Source organism: Atractosteus spatula, chromosome 1 (assembly GCF_055471065.1).
Source record: "Atractosteus spatula isolate fAtrSpa1 chromosome 1, fAtrSpa1.hap1, whole genome shotgun sequence".
Lineage (NCBI taxonomy): Eukaryota > Metazoa > Chordata > Actinopteri > Semionotiformes > Lepisosteidae > Atractosteus > Atractosteus spatula.
In genome coordinates, this window is record NC_142706.1 from 37,909,022 (window position 1) to 37,930,523 (window position 21,502).

Consider the following 21,502-nt stretch of genomic DNA (forward strand, 5'->3'; position numbering starts at 1 on the left):
GAAACGACAAAATCTTTTTTGCAGCAGGTGAACTGCCCTTGTATTGAAGACGCATGACATAGGAAAACTCATTATGCATTTTAATATTGTAACGGATTCGGGTTCTAGGGCTTGTGCCCTCGCTGCTCCCACCCCAGTTTGTCCCTCCACCGCAGGGGCGCGAACCTGTTTCCAGCGCCGCACAACTGGGGTCTTGCCGACTGAGCTGAAGAAGACCTTCCTCAGTCTGTCTGGCCAAGATCCCTGTTATGCGCAGGGGCATAGTCGTTACACTATAACATTTGTTATCAATTAGGTTATTCAACAGGAGGGACTACTGTGAAAAACAGGAGCTAGTACAGTATCTGGCCACTAGTGGAAGCAGAGCAAATTGCACAGTACACCTATAATACATGCTTTGCACCAGTGAGCAGACCCTGTTTTGTTTTGTCCCATTTCTCTGATAGAGCCTGGACAAGCATGGTTACTGCTGTCTGCTGCACACCATCCCAGTTCAATCTTCAATGGGAATGAAACCCGGGGAGTAAGTCATCCAAGGAATAACTAGTACATTCTCAACTCAAAAGAAAACTGTTACAAGCATAAGGAAGTGTGTTGCCCAGACGGATTGTTGTCATGTCAGGAGCCTGAAGGAAGGACAGCAAGTGAGGTCCCTACGCTTGATCAAAGTATCGCCCTGCGGTCAGGTTGCCATTAATCACTGCCAAGTGGAGTTCTCCAGCGACTAGACAGTCCTGGCCAGACTTGTCTTCCTGATCGGGGCCTGCTTGTTGACAGCGGTTGCCTGTGAGGCAGGAGGAAAATTCAGCAGCTCCACCAGCCACATTATAAAGCGCTATAAACAATCATTTAGGAATACGTCAAGACGAGGCGAAAAGGAAAATAAAACGCAAAATAAGGAGGATTTCCTGCAACCTGCATAAATGAAGTGCCAAGCTTGAAAGGACAGCATAAAATCGGGAAACCGTGTTGTGGTTTATAATTCGTAGATACAGAAGAGGTAAAAGCATGGCCCGTCATCAAAAATAATAGAAATCATAAATCCACTTCCCCTTAAACCTGCTTCACGGAAAGTTATCAGAGAAACGAGCAGAACACAGATTCAGGTTCAGGGCGAAAATATATTTGTGAATTATTTGATTGAAGAAAATACATTAAAGGTCAGCCTAACATATAACCTCTATAAACTCGACAATTTCCAATTAAAACCTGTTAATTTCCAATTAATACTTTAGAAAACAAAGGTGCAGACATGCTGATTAGACCTGAAAGCCAAAAGTCAAGAATTTTATGTCAAAAGTTTTAATTAGACTGGAAAAATAAAACTAGCAATCAGTTCTGTTTCAAGTACACGATCCTATTTTATACTGCTCAAACATTTCTATCCCATTTTCTTTTCTAAAATAAAACCGTGGGCTGAGTTGGAATTCGATTTAAACTTGACATTTATGCCTTAACATTTACTTTATAATACATGAAATTAACCACTAAAAGGCTTAGTCGAGCCGAAGAAGTCACAGATACTAAGGAATTTAGAATTAATTTGCATTGTTATTTTTAAAACGTATTAAGCATCAAATAAATACCCGAGTGTCCATGACCCAGTGGTCAGTCTTAAAATTATAAAATACAGCCTTAGTTACCAGACTGAATTGGTACAGACGCGAGTACAGTATTGTAGTACAAAAATAATACAGAAAATTAATTCTCCGCGATCTGCAATGCACTTGCAACAGAAGTCACGTTGCAACGATTTAGCGCCAGGTGGCAGCAGTACTTTTCCCATTACAGTTCATTATCCTGCACATAAAAAATGACCACGTTGTTTCTAATATATACCCTCGCTCTGGTTACAATCCCTCCTACCTCCTTCTCTTCTTACAGTGGATCTATCTATCTTCCATTCACATCACAGTCGCTGTCAGTATCAGATAAAGCGCTATCATGGCGCAAACTGGGGCATCTCTTTCTCCTAAGAGGCGCCTGTCCGCGCACCTCTACTTCTGTGCGGTGTGGGCTTCGGCGTGGATGTCTTTGCTGGATCCCGTGCAGGGTGAGAGCGGTGTTTTGAAACGCACAAGCGGGGCAGGGATTCCTGATAGTAGCGGCGGTGTGTTGAGGAGAAGCTTTGCTAACAATGATGGAGATGCTGCTGGTATGGGAGCCTCGCGCTTTAGGAGAGCCCTGTCCCAAGATAAAGTCGCTCTGCTCAGCAGTTCGTTCGTGCTCAAAGGAGATGCAACCCATAACCAAGCAATGGTGCACTGGACAGGAGAGAACAGCAGTGTGAGTACCGATCTGAACCTTATCTTTCCATGCGTGTCATAGGTGCATCGCGTCTCCTCACTCAACACACTCTTCTGGTCACCATGACAGCTCATGCAAATATGTTCCATCGCTGCCAACACTCTTCCAATAGTTTATTCCCCGTTAGAGAAAAACGCCAACTTCATAGGCGTTTGCCACAACTACTCAGCGCTTTCAGCACTCTGGACTTCTCCGTGCTACATTTCCTTCCCATTACTTTTACTGCTAGTGAATTCTTTATTTCAGTTCAAGTAATCACATTTTGTCTGTGTTCAAGGTTTCCCTGCACGAAAAGAAGTATGCGGAATTAGATGCAAACAGCTTACCTGTACCGCTGAACCACCCATGACACACATTATTTTAAAGAATACTGTTCTTGTGAACTAGTTTCTCTGTAGTACAGGTATAGTACTAAACTACACTGTAGTAAATCTCCGGTGCTGTATGTTAGTGACAGTAAACCGATACAGTGGAGTTTGTTTCTAACGTGTCGATACAAATGAAGTTATTAATATATTAAAAGCTTTGACTTAACAAACGAGATGATCAACAGATGAAGAGCAAATTAAGCACCTGTGGCTTCCTCTCACTTTTTGACCACAAAATCGTTTTCTTAAGATATGTGAATTAAACGATGAAAAAGACGATGTGTTATTATTTCTTGCACTGTTCTGGTCTTCGTGAGTTTCGGGAACATCCTAGTGCAGACCGACACACTGTCGAGAGTTATCATAGCGCGCATGAGAAGTATCTCCCAGTTCTCCTGTCTTGTAAAGCGAAGAATAACCGAAGTAAAAAACTTAGTAGTGTATTCATTAATCCACACGGGTTTCCCCGACGCTCTGTAAGAACTTCTCTGTCGAAAGTATCGGCAAGTCACGGTCTTATCTCATCATGGTGTCTCGGAGGGACATCCAGGAGATCCACATTTAAGGGGATTGTATCTATTTCAGCCGCGGAAAGCTAAAACGCGAACATTAATCGTTGACTTGGAAGTGATTTAGCCTTTCTGTCATTTAAATCTTCACTGTCGGCTAAGTGTTTTAGCACTATCACATTTTCTAGGCGCGTATTCGCTCTATACCACGCTATTTCGCTGTCATAACACACCCTTAAATAACCTGTAACGTATTGAAAAATAGATCTTAGTTTTCAGCCGTATAATATCGGCACTGATACAGTATTAAATTGTAGCCATAGATACTGTAGGCTCTGATGGTAAAGGTATTTTCTTGTCAAACAGTTGTTAATAAGACAATTACCTCACCATTTATAACATAATTTTTCGGCTTACTGTTGGTACCGTCTATTTTTAAAGACCGCACCCATTCTTATGAAGTAAACACAATAAATGCATGCTGAAGACATACTTGAAATGTAAATGTTTTATTTCTGTATCACGATTTAGATACTAACGGAGTCTGCAACCGTCCTTTTGTCTGGCAGTTTAAACTGGAATAACAGATACCGCAGTATGAATTGAGGGGCTGCTCTACTTTGCGGAATACTGTTAGAAAACATGAATATGGCCGTAAACTTAATTAGTGAAATGTTTATTATCTCTTTGCTAATCGAAACACTACCAATACCGATGAAGTTTTTTGTTGGCAGTTTTTGTGACACATTGATAATTATGACGGTACAGACTTTTTTTTTAAATAGAGTGGTGTATAGACATTTCAATTTAATTAAGTACTGTTTTACTGTAAGTAGAAGTGCTACATTGAATATAACAGGACAATTAACTGATCACCGCAGCAGCCTTTTCTCTACCGAGTAATTGAAAAACAAAGAGACACTAACAGAAAACTCTGGAGCAAGAAAACCTGGAACGTACTGTACAGTACGTTGTCTTGTGGAAAAGCTAAACTCCGGACAAATTTTACAGTGAAGCTACTCTGAAAACGAACAAATGAGCTATTGACAACTCTACACTGCAACACACAACAATTAAGCCATTGCAACACTGTAATGTTCAGGAGAATTTCTCAGGAAAATTAATAAGGATTTGTTTAAATACTAAACTGATTTGTCCAAAATATTGAACTTTTCAGATTTTGATTTTTTTGGCTAATGTCAACTTGACAAGGGCTTGGTGCATGCACATGTAAGGTTGATTATGTTTCACCATGTGTCTTAGTGCAAGTAACATGCTGGCAGACATCAGAAAGCTGTGCACACTCGCTTTTGTCTGTGCATGCTCTCTTTGGCACTTTTTGGTACTGGTGTTTCAAAATGTATGTTCCAGGTGTTTGTGTATATTCTAAATCAGAGTATCAACAGAGTGTGAGGAAGATTTCATTGCACGTAATTAAAGTTGAATTTATACCTCATGGTAAATACAATTTCTAATTGTGAAAAACAAAACTAGAAAAGTTCATTTGACTACAAGAAAATGAATTGTGTCAGGTACAGTGGGTATTATTTTGTCATTTTTTAGTAATGTTAAAAGCAATGCTGTGTCTTACTTGTTTTTCCTTAAGGCTTTTCATATTCTGAAGTTGCAGAATGCATTAGCTCTTTGTCATGAACCTCAAAGTATAATAAAATCTTTTTGTGTTTGAGCAAAGAGTGTGCAAGCAATGATAGTTCAATGAGCATGAGTAGCATTGATTGTACATCTTTGAAATCTTTGTTGACTGTGTGGAAGAACTGCAAACATAACATTATGCTTCTGTGAAAGTGAGAGGTAAGTGCTGAGTTGTGAATAATAATTAACATTATAAGATGTTAGAGAGACTCATTGTCTTGGGCATAGACCCATTTAAAAATAAGCTTCCAGCCATTTGTTTGAGCAGCTCCTGCATTCTGGGAAAACGCTCTCTGTGGAGGAAACTGGATTTTGTCATGTTTGTATCCTAGTAGTAGGAAATGTGTAAGATCACTGGACTAACTATTCCTGCCTGCCCTCATGGTTGGCACTAGAAAGGAATGATTGATTCTCAAATCTTTTTTTCTTTAAGTGGTAAAATTTGTCAAGAGAAAGTATTTTTTCTGACACAGACATGGTGCTGCAGGTTGATGCAATACTGTTGAGATTACTTTGTGAGTCCACACCTCATTCCTTGTTAAATAGGATTGTTAACATTGTTGTTTTTTATGCAGGCAATTTCATTAATATTTTTTTTGTGAAGGTATGTGAATTTTTGAGCTTCCAGATGATCTCTAAACATGAGCAATACATTGTCTCTCACTTTACTGCACTTTAATATTGAATCTTTATGAAATTTAGGTTATTCAAGGTACAGTAACCAATACCATGGTATATTATCAGTTTGGAATTATGAATGCTGCACAATGCAGTCAAGTTAGTATTATCCTAAATGGTATTGTCTTGTTTTAGAGATATACCGTAGGTAATGTAGATTTCTGTCAGCATGCCAAATAACGCTTCTCTTTACACCTCTCTCAAAGTGTTATCAGAAAGAACAAAAAGAAGCAAAATTAGAAGCACATATTGCCCCAAACATTAGCCAGAGAAAAGAGAAACAAGACTTACTGAAGTGTTAGCTGTAAAAGCTGTCAGGGTTACGGACTCACCTCAGGTTTAGGCATGGTTAAGATTAGGTTCTGGAATGATCCCTGACTGATGTACTGTAACATAAAGCTTTTCTCCAGACATTTTAATATTTAAAAACACTTAACAAATGCAGTCATTTTCAAATTCAAACTTTAACCCCTTTGAGGGGAGAATTGTTTTGCTACAGAGTCCAATGCAATAGTACAATATCAACCATCAAAAACAAAGAGGTCAGGACAAGCAATATTCCAGATAATGATCTGAATTATTTTCAGTTAAACAGCAGGTGGGAGAAATGATTTCCTAACTCTATTTTTATATATCCTGGGGCACAGAGGCATCTCCCAGATGGGAGTAGTGTAAATTCACATTGGAGAGGGTTAGACACACACTCCACAATGGTCTTAGCCTTCTTTACAGCCCTCTGTTTCTAGAGGGCATTTAGGTTGATCTGATTTACCTCATTGAGTCTGCTACTTGTGCTCACTGTTTTCTCCAACCTATTACAATTAGTAATACTGATGTTCCCAAAACAACGGATAAAAGATTGTTAAAACACTTTGAAAAAAGATTCGTAGAGAAGTGGTAAATAGGTCTATACACCTTAAAGAAGCTAAGCTTCCTTAAAAAACAACAAGTTGCTATTGACATTTTTTATAAATGGTCATCAAAAACCCATCCAATGTGAGCCTTTATTGCGGTGGTTTGGAATGGGACTGCATTTTTTCCTAAGCTCAATGGTGTGTTCTTTTTGTTTTTGAAACATTTACAGTAACTCCAAGGAGAATCACCATTCACTAAAATCATGTATGATATCATCATCTTGATCATTTATGAGGTCACGGGTGATATTCTGTTTCTTAACAAGCTGACAAGGCCTACGTCACCAGCAATGTTAATAAGATGCCTTTATAATTGCTCTTACACTCATTAGTATACAAAATGTACAATAAAGGGAACAAGACACATCCCTCTGGTGGTTACTTTTGAGTTATAATCATGGTTTGGGGTAGTAATGTACTTTAACAATATCCTTTTCATAGCGAGCTTGTGAACAGAAAAATTTAAAGAGTCGGGTTATTGTATATTCTGGTGTCCCATGCAAGACTATTTTAGAAGAAAAATTTTAAATCTATATGTTATATATTTAAAATATATATATATGCTTTCATATTTCATCTTTATTATAATGGAAAATCACGACTGAGGCATAAAAGCAGTGTTTCTGTGAATAACACTATATGGCACATAGGTAATTGTATTCAAGCCACACACAGCGGTCCATCAGGCCAGAGTTTATTGGGTTTCTACAGTAGGTGTGAGGCAGTGAGCACATGACTCCTGCCTGGACAGGATTGCAGTTCATCACAGGGTTACCCAAAGCAATGCCGTGTCTACAGCTGGGTGGACTGGAGTCACTGGGGTGAAGACCATCACTCTAGGTACAAAAACAGTGTCTGCTGCAGCAGGGACTTGAAAGCACAACCCACCAAGTCTAGAGACTTACCCAGCATGCTACTGTATGCTGCCCCCACTGTCTATGGGAATTCCATTCTAAACCGATATAAACAGCAACCTGTTCTAAATATTATATTAGAATAATATATTAGAAATGAAACTATATTTGTGAGTATATGGTTTTTTCTCCTACCACCAAAGAAAATAATGGAAAATAAAGGTTTTGCTCATCTTCAAATCCAGAAAAGCTTGCTTCGTTATCACTGTAGCTGGGGATTGCATTCTTCTCTAGTAGAATGTGAAGCGGAAATGATCAATTTGTGTGAAACAAAACAAATGTTGTGTTTGAACTTATGACCAGGACTTCCCAGGGATGGCCACACATAATATATTTTGCTTAATATCCTTATTTTCCATACTTTTACAAGTGTTTAGAGTGCAGTACGTTTTTAGAAAAAGACTTGTTCAAGTCTTGACCTAGATAGCTTTCAGTATATGGGTTCATACAATTCCCAACCATTGCTGTTCTTGACCTATATAAACCTCAAATTATATGATTATAGGGGCCATTTTCAGGGAAAAGTATAGTAATTTAAAATTATACTAAGTGAAGATAGTTAGGACAAGCCTCTTGAGCTCCACATCATAAGCCACACACACTGTAGGACACTTGTTTGTTTCACATGCCAGTTTTACTTTGCTCTAAACCTCTTCAGCTTTGCGGCTAAACATCTTTAACTTATGTAATAATCCCTATTTTCACAAAATGGTTTATATCTGTTTTCAAAAGATTCATACATTATTTATCTCAAGCCTATACAACTTGTATTATGTGTGACCACAAACATGTCTGTTACTATAGTTAAGTAAGCATGAAAAGTGCAGGACTAATAATATCAAGTGCCTGCAGGAAGTCTTGTAAATAGAAGAGTTGTTATTATTAGATTCACAGGCAATTAAAAATCCAATCATGATGAAGTGTATAATATGGACAGTTACATATATGACACAATACTGTAAAAAAACAGCAGAGATCCAATGAAAATAATTGTAGCTGTAACAGGAACTTGAAAAACTACCTTAAGGCTGTTAATACAGTACTGTATGTCTGATCATTTTGATATCCTACAAACAGCACAGTAGGAACAGCAACAATACTAGGACAAATAAGCACAATTAAAATGTATGACTTCTGTATTTTTATATTTTGATGTTTTGTGGTAAAAAGGTTATGCAGCTTTTAAAGAACACGGTATTATGTACTTGAAAAATTATATGACAATAACTGACATGTAGTGTGAATAATTTACAAAGAATTCTTTATTTGCTTAGTAGAAGCCATTATCTAGTGTACTACTGCATATATTGTAAATGGAGTATGTAATGTGTATGTGCAGAGAATAAACTTAAAAAAATAATAAAGTAAATATGTTGGTTGTTCCTATGTGGAAGTGCATTTAAAACTGAGAGCAGGAGGTACTTCTTTACTCAAAGAGTTGTGGGAGTGTGGAACATGATACCCAGCCATGTCATTGAAGCTGACACCCTGGGGTTTCTTCAAGACACGGCTGGAGGTGATCCTTGGATCAATTAGATACAAATTACCACACAAGCTAGAAAGGCCTACTTTTGTTTGTAACCTTTCTTATGCTCTTATGTTCTAGTACATTAAAGTCATGAATATGAATGAGGTTAGCACAAGCTGGGTGAGTAAAGATGCAAACACAGTGCAACAGTAAAAGACTAAAAAATTACACAGATAGTGTGGAACAGTATTGTCATTCTTTTTTTAGGCTATGTATTCCATGTGAATTGCTATTTGAACTTAGACACTGTAAACATGACCATTTTGAAAATAATGTCAATAGTGAAGTGCAGTGTCTTTGCCACAATTGTAATTCTTTATTTATTTGCAAAAGGTGTGCACACTGTTGGCAACTGAAGTAAGAAAAAATCACCCTTCTTTAAACTGAATGTCCCCCTTTGCCTCCAGAAACAGGAGGGCTAAAATGTAATGGTGCCAAGTTTAGGTACTGTTCACAATTCGGAACTAAATCCATTCCGGTGGGGCTCAGCCTCTTAAAAACCTTCTTTGCCACAGTAGAGTGTTAGAGATGGAACCATTCTGGTCCATTATGAGAGTCCTGTTTCTTAAATGCCAGAAATAGATGGAGATACTATACTATGCACATCTACAATCCCCACAGCAGGAGCATGTATTATACTTTCAGCCTTCTCTAATTAGTGTTCACTCAGCATACACTCATTTCACGTAAGTGGCATTAACTATATAAATAATACATTACCTAGTTGGCTTGTCAAATGTTTTTGCAATTCATTTAGGTCTTCAGTGAAACCTAAAGTCTAGACACATTTCTTGTTTTGAAGATGGTCTTAATGGTCTTCTAATAGATAATCTTTTTAAAGCTATATTATATTAATTATCGGAGGGATGTGATGAAAATGGGACAAAACCTGTGTGATTAGGGCTCCAGCCTCTAGGCTCTCCACTGTACCAGCCCTGAGCTTATCCCTACCACGATTGCTGTGGCGTGCAAAATGTGTGCCCAAACACTTATCCCATGTCTGTACAGTGTGGGCAGCTGCCTCTACTTCTCTATTAGTGCTAGACTAAAAACACAGACATCAAAGATACTGTAAAAGTCTTCTTTGAAGGACACACCTAAAGCCAATGTGTATGTAATGGCAGTTTCTATCCCATGCTTGCTGTTCTGAAGTTATACTGGGCTGGTTCCTCCAGCTACAGCTACCAGCTGACTGCAGTCCATATTGTCATGAGACCAACATCACGGCATCTTCAACCCCCTCTCACCCTAGTTATTTCCAGGTCTTGTATATTAACCACCACAAGGCCTTTAACTTCCCAACAGCCCTTAAGGAAGCAGCTTTTTGTCTCCTGTTTCTGTACGTGGCAGCCTGTCACTCAGCTTCACTTTAAGACCTCTGTGGTAGAACTGGACCAAATCACCGGATTAGACTCTTGATCTCTTTATCTTCACAAGACATTTTATCTGGCTGATCTGTGTTCCGGGCTTCACACATTTACGGCTGACCCTGAGGCATAGTGTAAGCTGGCCAAAAAAATGTGTGATTTCAAGGGAAAAGTAAAATTTTGTTTTATAAATTCCAATGCAAATATATATATTTTAATTTGAGAAAATTAATAAAGTATAACCTTTGTACAGATTCAGTGTTTAGACTGCAGAGGATGGCTATATTTTATACAGTATATATATAGTAATTTTTTGGAATAGTGAAAGATAATACAACAGTTGCAGAACCACACCATGCAAGAGAATGCTTCCTTACATACAGGAGGAAGATGTACTGTAACTCACATTTCATAGTCTGTTCTAAAAAGATGGTTTGTCAATTTGTACTGTAAGTGAGGCTCAGAGAAGAACTAAGACCCTTATGCAGAGTAAAATTACAGAGATGAAGAGATTCTTTATGTACACTCACTGATGTTTCCCAGGTGTGTAAAAATAAACTTTAGATCTTTTCAATGGTGTAGTATTAAGAGGAAATAAACACCAGACACTTAAAGAGTTAGAAAAAACATTCTCATAATGTCATCAGCTCCTTTGACATAAAGGCAAGACTGAAAGTTGCAGTGTTCGAGTTCAGTTGTCTTCATTTACCCTGAAAAGAATTAGCTTGTAGACAAGACCATTACTCAAGTGGTTGTTTTTTCCCCGTAGCCTGACAAGACAAAATGAAATAAAAAAACAAAGGTTAAAGGAGGACCAGGAGTTGGTGTGTCAAAGAGAATTCAGAATCTTTATTTTATCTGATTTATCCCTACATTTGAAACTGTATCTGACATTTCCTGTAAAGAGCATTTTGTTTACCCCCTGAAACTTCTAAAAGCCATCTTTGGAGTATGGCTTTGATCATGGTAGCTAATCAAATTCAGGATTATTCCTGCATCATTAGATGTCATTAGAATCTAAATTGAGAATTTGAGAATCTGATAGTGTGTAATAAATCCATAATCAGGAAATTAAATCACAGGAGTAATACTCTAACTGGTAATTGTTAACGATTATTTCTGGATGTTTTGTTTTGCAGGTTTTGTTTCTCAGTCCATTAGTTAACAGCCATTTATCTCAGAATCAAAAAAATAAAAAATGAAGTCCACAGATCAACTACATTTTAGTGCTGGCAATGGAACACACTGTAATATTACGTAGATGAAAAATTTCAGAAGTTACTGAATTCTTCACATTTAAAACAGTTACATGCTTGTATCTGTGCAGGTCTGAGACTTTGTGAGACGAGTGTCTGCATGTAGTGTGTCAAGTGAAGTCATGGTAATACAGTACTTGACCAGACACCACACAGCCAGCTGCAAGAGTAAAGACAAGATAAAAACAGGATTTTGAGATTATTCCAGTAAATCCAATGGCAACATTCTGGAAAACACACTAAGACACTCGTTTGGGATTTGTACTTGGACAGTAATACTTTAGTGTCCAGATTCTTGATCTGCTGACAAAAAGGAAGGAAATTACAGCATGAAGAGGGGGGAGGAATGTCGGGTTACGAGCTGAAAAGGAGCAAAGTAGAGGATGATTCCATGCTGAGAAGTAGAAAGAGAAAAGAAAATCACAATATTTCAGCTGTGGAGACTTCTTCAGGTGTGAAAATGACAGTGGACTGATCAAACATTACATTCAAATATAATACCATATTTAGAAGCAAAGTTGTAGAACAATGCAAAGGGCAAGGAGGAAAACAAACAATGCAAGGGGTAAAACAGAGTATAAAACAAATTTAAATGTAAGGATAAGACCAAATAATACCTTGGATAAGGAGAAAAACAGACAATGCCAAGGGTAAAGAGAACAGACATTGCCAAGGGAAGCTAATAATATAAAAACACTACAGGATAAAAAATCAGTTCTGCATCTGTGATTAATTATTTAGGTAGTGAATTGTGAAATGGCACCCTGAAGAACTAAGTCTTTGAGCCAGACAATGATTAGCCAGTTGGGTTGACAGGGCTGGCAAGTATACAAGTTCAACAAAATTGCTGCTGAAATTAAAAGACTGCATATTTTTAATTTTAAGGAGTGCTTCTTTTTTTTTGTCAGTGGTTACTTAGGGTCTTGAGACCCTTACAAACTCGGCCAGACCCTTTGCCTCCCACATAGAAATTATCATACATATACTGTCCATACTATTGCTTTTGTCAGTTTAATCATGGAGAATAGGCTGCTCTCTAGTCCCAAAACTGAGGACTGAAATCAGGGGGCTTTAAGACCCATTTGCTAATGGCATAATCTAGATTATTTTACTGGATTCACAGTCAGATTGTATTTTAATCCTGATGCACTCCATCCTCAGTCCTCATCAGTACTAATCTACCAACATTTTCAGGAGATCAGTGTTCATTTGTATTTATTGCTAGAAGAAATTCCTTGGCCATCTTTAGTGTTCAAAGTATAAAAATACTCACCATAATAATTATACAAGTGGGCACTTGTCTTAATTCTGAATAGGGAAAGATATTTATTTCTGTGTTTTTCACAATTTAAACAACATTTTTTCTTCTTTTGTCATCCAATGTAAATTTGGCTGAAACCCTTTTTTTGTTTTAATCAAAGCATACCTAATTATTTCCACCTTTGTCTTTTTCTGTAAGTGTCTTTTTGCATGTGAGCATACTGTACAGTATATATAGGACCTTGTATTCAAGGAGAAAATGAGTCAGAACTACAGGTTATTGTATGATTAAAGCATAACATGTTTAGCATAATGCACTGTGGCAAGCCTGTAATATATAATCTCTTTTATAGGACTGAAAAGAGGTTAAAACCCAGCATGTATTACACCGATCTGAGGAGCATGAAGGGAGTGGTGACACGCAAAACCTGAAGTTGTCCTGCTTGGGTTTTGTGTGAAATTGTCTGGTGAGGGAAGTTGAAGATGGTGGATGGCACAGAGTAAATTCTAGGTTAAGAAAAAAGATGCGGTGATACTGGAAAGCAACAAAAGTGCAACACAAGTAGAAGTCAGATGGATGTGATAAATTATTATAAAGTAGATAGTACTTTGCATCTAAGGCATATTTGCAGCCATCAGAGCAAATGTGCTTTTGAGGCACTTTTTTAATGCAAACTGTAGCTGCAGAGACATGAAACAGAAACATCCTCCTGATTTCGTACTGTGGATGCGCCTCGTAAAAAGTGCAAAAAGGAAGTAGTGTTTGGTTGTTGAGGTGAAACCTAGTAACAGTCAAAACAAAACTTTGAGCTGCTCACATAAGAAATATTTACTTGTCTATAAACATGTATTACAGTTCCTTTGCTTTTGCCCTTGTTTTTAATACTGGCTTCTTGTTTCCTTTGTTGGCACCAAAGTTTGCCTTATACGTGCCTTCAAAAGTATTTGCTTGCAGTAAAGTGGGCTGGGGAAAGTTCGTGGTGCTGTACAAATGCGAATGTTCCATTAAATGTTCATCATTTTCAATCCATTCACTTTTTTGGGGGGATGCAGGTGAAACTGGAGTTTCATCCACATAACTAATGCTGACTGTAATTTAATTTCACAAAAAAATAATTAAAATTCATGCTCACTGTGTAGGGCCTGTGTATTTAATAATGTAATGTGTGGTCAGCCAAGTTAATGAAATTCCTCAAATGACTGTTTACTGTAACTAGAATACTTATATGAGTGTGAGGCCCTATTGTTTGTCTGTGTTGGAGTTCTTGGGAAAAGGTGTGGACTAAAGCAGAACGAAGTACACTAAATCCTCACACAAGTACTGTAGGTGGTTTCAGCAGAAAAGTCCTAGCATTGCTTCAAACATGCCCAGCAGTGAATTGCCCCCAAGAAGGCAAAATCAGTTCTCTCTGTTTTAACGCAGAGCTGTTGTGTCTTTAAATCTTAAAAATCACTTGTTCTGTGCTCACACTAACAAACACAAACTTTTACATTCATGCACACATTTTGTCTATTTTCTATATCAATTCATTTTGGCTTTTACGTAACTAAAGAAGAATCAGAAGAGGGAAAAACAAAGATCTAAGTAAGCCAAGAGTGTCAATACAGGCCTTTCTCTTGTGGCTGAAACAAAGTATGTCAACAGTTAATAAAGGGGATGAAATTTGAAGCTTGGATTCCAATGATTTTGACTGTTTTTGTTAAGTCGAAACTGGTACTGTATATTAGATTTAGCCATCTTAGGTAATGCACAACATTTAGGCTAACCCCTGGGCACTTTGTGACCTTACATTGATTTCTAACAAAGTTGACTAATACCTGTATTTAAAGGCTGCAGTGCTTTATACAAATAGGTGTGAAATGTACTAGACGTTTGCTAAAGACTACAGAAAACAGTAAGATGCTGAAGACCCGTAAATATATTTAGCTTCAGTTCTTTTGTAGCTAGCTGTTAGTCTGACAGGTGACCATTACAATACATTTCCATACTCTTTCAACTTGCAGAACTGTGCTTTAAGGTGGAAGTGAATCACCATCATTAGACATTTCTGTCTGGTTGTTCAAAGAAACATCTGTAGTGTTTTTGATAGTGTACACCTCAGCAATGCATAAATCTTTCTTCTTTCAGGGTTATTATATTTTCTTTCATCTTCAGAACATGAATCCACCATTTGCTTACTCTTATGTTACCAGGTGTGACTACAAGATATACTTAGAGTATGCTGAAAAGAGAGAATACCAGTCAGTACCCTTGGATTTTCACATTTCAGAGAATTGGACTTGTAAAATACTTTTATAAAATTGATCATGAAAAAATAAGGATTATTTTTTAGTCATAAGTGTGTACTATGAAAAGAAATTGTTCATCTAATAAATTGTTCACTATTCTAATGCAACAACAAACATTTTATCAGCCTTTTAAGCTGTACAGACACTGATCCTGGCCTCAGCAATGAAATAAGCATTATTTCAAGTGTAGGAATCATGAATTTTGAAGGGGAACGTACAGGCTAGTTGATGAGCAAGAAGAATCAGATGTTAGCTTACCTCTATCCTCCTAATGAGTCTACATATGATAGACTCTAATAAGGAAAAAGTAGGGGTTAATTCCATGAAATTAATTAATGTGTTATACATTATATTTTACCTTCAGGAAATGGAGAAGACTTTTAATTTCTAATGATACTGGAAAAGTTTGTTACCTGTAACATTTTATTTGACAATTATGTAAGATACTTATTTTTATGATTATTTTACACCACTATTTCAACCTTTTAACAACTGCAACATTTAATTAAACACTTGTTACAAACAGAATTGTTTGACATTCCAGTGTTCATTGTCCTGTTTAAATATATGGTATATAGACTTGAATGACAAAAGATGAATCAGAAAGAAGATAGATGCCATGTATTCAGTAAAAAAAAAGACACATTGGTTTCATAACATTTTCCTGAAAGAGATCAACACCACCATTGTCAAGGAAATCTCAAAAACAACATTTTGTCAGCTTTAGATTAGCTCTTGATATACAAATACATTGTCCAGTCCTGGATGAACTGGATGTCACTGCGGATGAGTTAAAACAAGATAAAAGTCTGTGAAGTTCTGCACTGGGTTTTCTTTTATTCTTTTCATCTCAGACTGGTGAAACCTGTTTTTTTGTTATCATATTCATCCTGTATTTGGTATCTCCCATACACTATGCAAGCTTTATGTCCTTCGCATCGCAGCGAAGCAAAAAAAAACTGTTCTGTCTGCAATGAAAGTCTGAAATATTAGTGCACTTTTTTAATTTAGTAAAAAATAAATACAGCACCTGCAGTAGGAAGTGTGGTCATGCAGGTGCACTTAAACCAGTGTTCTGTGAGAATTACTTGAAAATATTATGAAAATATAAGGCTTCATAGTGGTTCCTGTAGTAAAAATCTCTTTCAGGAGTTCAGGGTATCTACTTTTTCTTTGATATTGCAAGGCTAAAGAAAGGTTTTTGTTATTACAGATATGGAGTCCACAGCAGAAGAGAAAAGTGTCTTCATATACAGTACATGCCACTCAATAGCACCTCCTGTCAGTGATTGGATGTTTGTTGGACTGTTTGCCCACTAGCTTCTGTTCTGGAACTGCAGCCCTAAAAAAATGGCTTGGCCAAACATTTCACAGGATGTTCATGGTGTGAACAGTTTCTTGAAGCCAGTTTGGAAAAACGGTAATGGGCATTAGTGAAGACAAACTGTGCTGTGACTCCCAAAGCATTTTAGCGCTGTGCAAATGTCACTTCTCTTTTTAAACTCCAGGTAAATTTGCTCTTTTTAACTACAGAAATTTGCTCTTTGCTTATCTCTGTTAGCTTACAGAGAGGGGGCATACATGAATCATTTAGAAAATATGACAGGGTGGCATGGTGGTTAGGGCTGCAGCCTTACACCTACAAGGTCCTCAATTCACCTGTATTCAGTTCAATTGATTGACCTGATTTCAGAAGAAATACACCTCTATATATTAGATATACATGTTAATATACACCTATTAACATGAAAACCAAGGATCTACTGTATCTTTACAACTTCCTGATAGAATTTTGAGGAAGCATAGATATAGCATAAAACCATCATATCTGGGATGTAGCAAGTTCCCAGAAGCACAGTCAAGTCCATCAGTAGGAAATGGAAAGAATATGGAACCACCCAGACTCTCCGGGCAACAGGCTGTCCTCCCAGACTGAGGAACCAGGCAAGAAGGACTTTGATGATCAAGAACCCAATGATCCCCTTTACAGTACAACAAAGTTCCATGGCTGAGATGGGAGAACCTGTCTAGAGAATAACAATCTCTGCCATACTACACTGATTTACTGCAGCCTCTATGGGAGAGAAACAAAAATTGAACTATTTGGTTGGTGCAAACCGAACACAGCTCATAACCCATGTATCACCATCCCTACCATGAAGCATGGTGATAAACGCAGCATGTTATCAGGATGAAGTACCTGTAGTTCAGGTGGGTAGCTGCATCAGCATGTGTAGGCTGCAAAGGAAAAGAGAAGAAAAAACCCAACGTTTCGGCTGTGGAGCCTTCTTCGGGTGTAAGAAAGATAGAGCAGTCAGCAAAGATAATATAGCATGGGAAAACAAAAGCCAGGAGAGAGGAGGAGGCAGGAGCAGGGGAGAGGCAGAGAGCAGTGGTGCGAAGTCGAGAGAGGTGAGGAGAGGTGTGAAACGAAACCTACAAATGAATAGAGAGAATTAGAAGAAAACAAGTCTGTTGTTGAGAGAAGGGAGAAGGTGTGAACCAAGTTTCAGGATAATTTTAGTTTCTGATGTCTTTCTGCGATAGGAGTTAAGAAACCCCACTTTGAGATCAGTGTGATCATGGCCATCAGAGGTGAAATGAGAAACTATGGGCTTGCAGAAATCTTTAATCTTCACAGCCCTAATATGTTCTCTGAAGCGGTCTCCAAGTCTCCTTTGTTTCCGAGAACATGTTAGGGCTGTGAAGATTAAAGATAGTAGACACCTATAACAGAGACATCAGAAACTAAAATTATCCTGAAACTTGGTTCACACCTTCTCCCTTCTCTCAACAACAGACTTGTTTTCTTCTAATTCTCTCTATTCATTTGTAGGTTTCATTTCACACTTCTCCTCACCTCTCATGGCCTCGCACCACTGCTCTCTGCCTCTCCCCTGCTCCTGCCTCCTCCTCTCTCCTGGCTTTTGTTTTCCCATGCTATTTTATCTTTGCTGACTGCTCTATCTTTCTTACACCCGAAGAAGGCTCCACAGCCGAAACATTGAGTTTTCTTTCTTGTCTTTTCAGCATGGAATAAACCTATGCTGTAACAAACAAATAAGTCCTGGATCTCGAGATCAAGCTGAACAGGTGAGCTTTATTGCATATATGCAAGGAACAATACAATTGCAATTGTTCAAAGATTATAGGTGCAGAGAAGTTCAGTTTATATAACCAACTTCAGCCGTTTCTGACGCAAACTGTTACCATGGTAATGGGGAGAAGACCATCTGTGTTCGGACGTTCTCAAGGCCTTGAACACTTTGAATGGAATCACACTTGGAATCTCTTATCAGTTAACTCCCGTCCTTGCTGTAACTCAAAAGCGCTGAGGCATGGAATATGTTGTACCAAGAGAAGTCTTTGTGCAGAAAGAAGTTAGGTGAACCTCTTTTCACATCTCATATCTTTCTTCACCTATTACTGTCACGATTGTAATCCCTCCTCTTCAGGGCGCTCCAGCTCTTTCGCATTTTAGTTGATAATATACACCTGCCTCCAATCCAGCCCCTCCTTAAAAGCCAGACGCTCACTCTATTCCAGGCTCTGTACTGGAAGACGGACGCCCGGAGCCCCGCCTACCACCAAGTCGCCCTACGCCCACGGCTTGAGGGCATAGGCCTCCTGTCAGCGTCCTGACCCAGCTGAGTCCAGGGCTCAGACTGCCAGGTCCCATTATCCCCATTTTTATTCCCTCTCCCTGCACTAGATCCCGTTCCGGCTTTTAACTTTGTTTCGTTTTGTCTCGTCTGGATTTCCGTCTCCCTTCCGGATTCTCCCGTCTGCAGAGGGTCCTGAAAAATGCTTCGGAGCAATTACATCTTATCAGGATGCTTTTTACTGGCAGAGACTGGGGCAAGAGGGAACAGCGAATGGACTCAAATTAGGGCAAATCCTTCAGAAAGATTTGCTTCAGTGGGCAAAAGACCTTTGACTGGAGCAAAGATTCACATTCCAACAGGACTATGATCCCAAGCATACAGATGCAGCCATTCAAAATGCGCGGGCGATACCGCATTATTTTCCGGTACGCTGTACGCAGTCTACCGCAAGCTACCGGTAAATACCGCGAGTTACCGGTAAATACCGCTAGCAAAATAATAGTATCCGGAATTTCCGCAAGGTGGAGCTAATAAAGCTCAACCTCTCATGTTTGAGCTGTAGCCATCAAAGTCTTTAACGAAGATATTAATAATAGTATTAATAATAAATGACCTTGGACAAGCTGTAAACTCAAAGTATTGCCCTGGTCCACATTCTTTTTTTCATTGACCGTCTTTGTAAAAGTAACGCCACAGCATTTCGCAATCACGCATTTTTTTCCAATCATGCAAAGTACAGTGATTCACCATGCCTTTCACATGCTCATAAAAGAGATTGATTTAGGGACATAAACATATTACCGTATGCAAACTGTACTGTATACAGTATGTATATGTATATTTAATGTCTTAACTGTGCCCGTTTAAGTATTGAATATTCATATCTAATTTTACCACTGAAGGGAAATCTTAGTAGCTGAGCATAAAAACAATAGGAGCATACTGCAACGCGTGTGAAGGCCATAAACGATATTAATTTTGGAACATAAACATACAGTATATGGCTGGTCTCGGTACTTTAAAGAAAACATACACGAAACATGGTTTCATTATGACCAGAATCTTGAGATATTTTTAACTTGATTTACAGTATTTGAGAGGTATGTCTTAACACCGATACTACAGTGCTTAAGTACTACTCACGTATATGTTTCTAGGTTTATATTATGCATTTCATACGGTCAAATTACTTTTGAGCAACTAATAAGAAGCGCGAAACGGTATGCGTTTTACTTTCGTTTCGTGCTGGGACCCGTGGATTGATTAGAGATATCAAGTACATACAAGTCATTTTTTAAATGTTGTAGTTCGTCTTGAAAAAATGTTACGAGTACATCATCTATCAACAATTACACAGGTTCTGTTTCCATATTGCGGATTTTGGTTACGTAATATTATTTTCTAGATTTCACGTTGTGAATATATGATTTGGGCAAACAGAGCCGCAAAGAAGTACATTATGGGTTGTTGTTTTTTTTTGCAGTTTTATCTAGAACAAGCGATGCTTAAACCTTTGTCTGATTCTTGTGAAACTATCCACACGACAGTTACAGTACCTAGGAGTTGACTTCAGTGATGTCACTGATGGGATGTTTCTAAAAATCCATCCTCTGTAAAACGTCTTCTCTAGTTGTCCTGCATATGTATTCGCTAATGAAGCTGTGTGTTCTGAGCCTGGATCTCTACATTTCTGTATGAACCACCTTAGAGGGCTAAAGACAGCTTGTGTTTAAATTGAGTGTAAGGCAATTTATGCTTCTAAAGTCATGGTCAGCATTTTTGTACTGTGCTGTAAACTTGTTCTGTGCCTAGTCACATTATTTTATAGCGTTTTCATAGCGTTATCAAATCTGGTGGCGCTGTGTTAGTTTCCTGACTCCCATGTCACATGGTCTGTGATTGTAACCTGTAATACCGGTTTAATTCGTCACAGCCAGCACTCCGGTTGTAAAGTAGAAGCAGGCGAGATTTCCAGCGAAAAACACCTCCCCCTTCTTCAGGTGTGAGGGTCTTCTGCTCAGAATGAAACGCTAAAATGTAATGTAGGCTCTGAATGGGTTCTGACTTGCTTTAACAAAATATGTTTACAAATCCTTTCACCTGGCATTTTCGTAGTTAGAAATTATGGAACGCTCTGTTAAAAGCAAGGGAGTTTTTATGTCCGTTGCAGTTCTTTTGCAACATGAATATAATTATATCGTTATTAATTTCTTGAGATACGCGATTCCATATTATATTCCCTTTTAATCAAATTCTAAAAGTATGCTTGTTGACTCCGGTATCGCGTTAGTTAAAGACTTCGATGCTTAAAATGTTTAGGAGAAATGGAATACTGGTGTGTATGTTTTCTTTAAAGTACCGAGACCAGCCATATACTGTATGTTTAAGTTCCAAAATTAATATCGTTTATGGACTTCACACGCGTTGCAGTATGCTCCTATTCTTTTTATGCTCAGGCACTAAGTAAAAGGAGATGCTTCATATTGCTTGACTAATTTTAAAAACTAAGTTAGAAATGCAGACGCTCCCTCGGTGCGCTGCTCTGGTGCGCCGGCTCTTACACAGTGCCTGTCTGCCGTAAGCGTTACAATATACATACCCAACACTGCTTGTACCCATCTGTCATGCAAATAAAACACCTTGAATTGAATTGAATTGAGGGGAGAGGGGGGAATACTAAAGGCAATACTGGCTCAATACCCTCGATGGGCTTTGACGTGCTAATGCGTTGGTTTAACAGTCCGGGTGTGGCAGGCTTCCAATGTCAACTCGACTCGATTGGAAGACAATGAACGTATTTTGTGATATTTAGAAATATAAATTTGTTTGGTGCGAGTGAGGTTTTATTTAATCT

At 38.2% G+C, this 21,502-nt stretch overlaps 1 protein-coding gene across 1 annotated transcript in view; it reads left to right on the top strand.

Moving 5' to 3' along the window:
- Positions 1-1,110: 1,110 nt before the first annotated feature.
- sorcs2 (sortilin-related VPS10 domain containing receptor 2) overlaps positions 1,111-21,502 on the top strand; it is a 369,722-nt gene continuing 349,330 nt past the window's right edge. Inside the window, exon 1 of the mRNA XM_088918653.1 lies at positions 1,111-2,286. Coding sequence (XP_088774779.1) covers positions 1,945-2,286 — 342 coding nt within the window. The 5' untranslated portion in view covers positions 1,111-1,944. The remainder of the gene's footprint in view (positions 2,287-21,502) is intronic.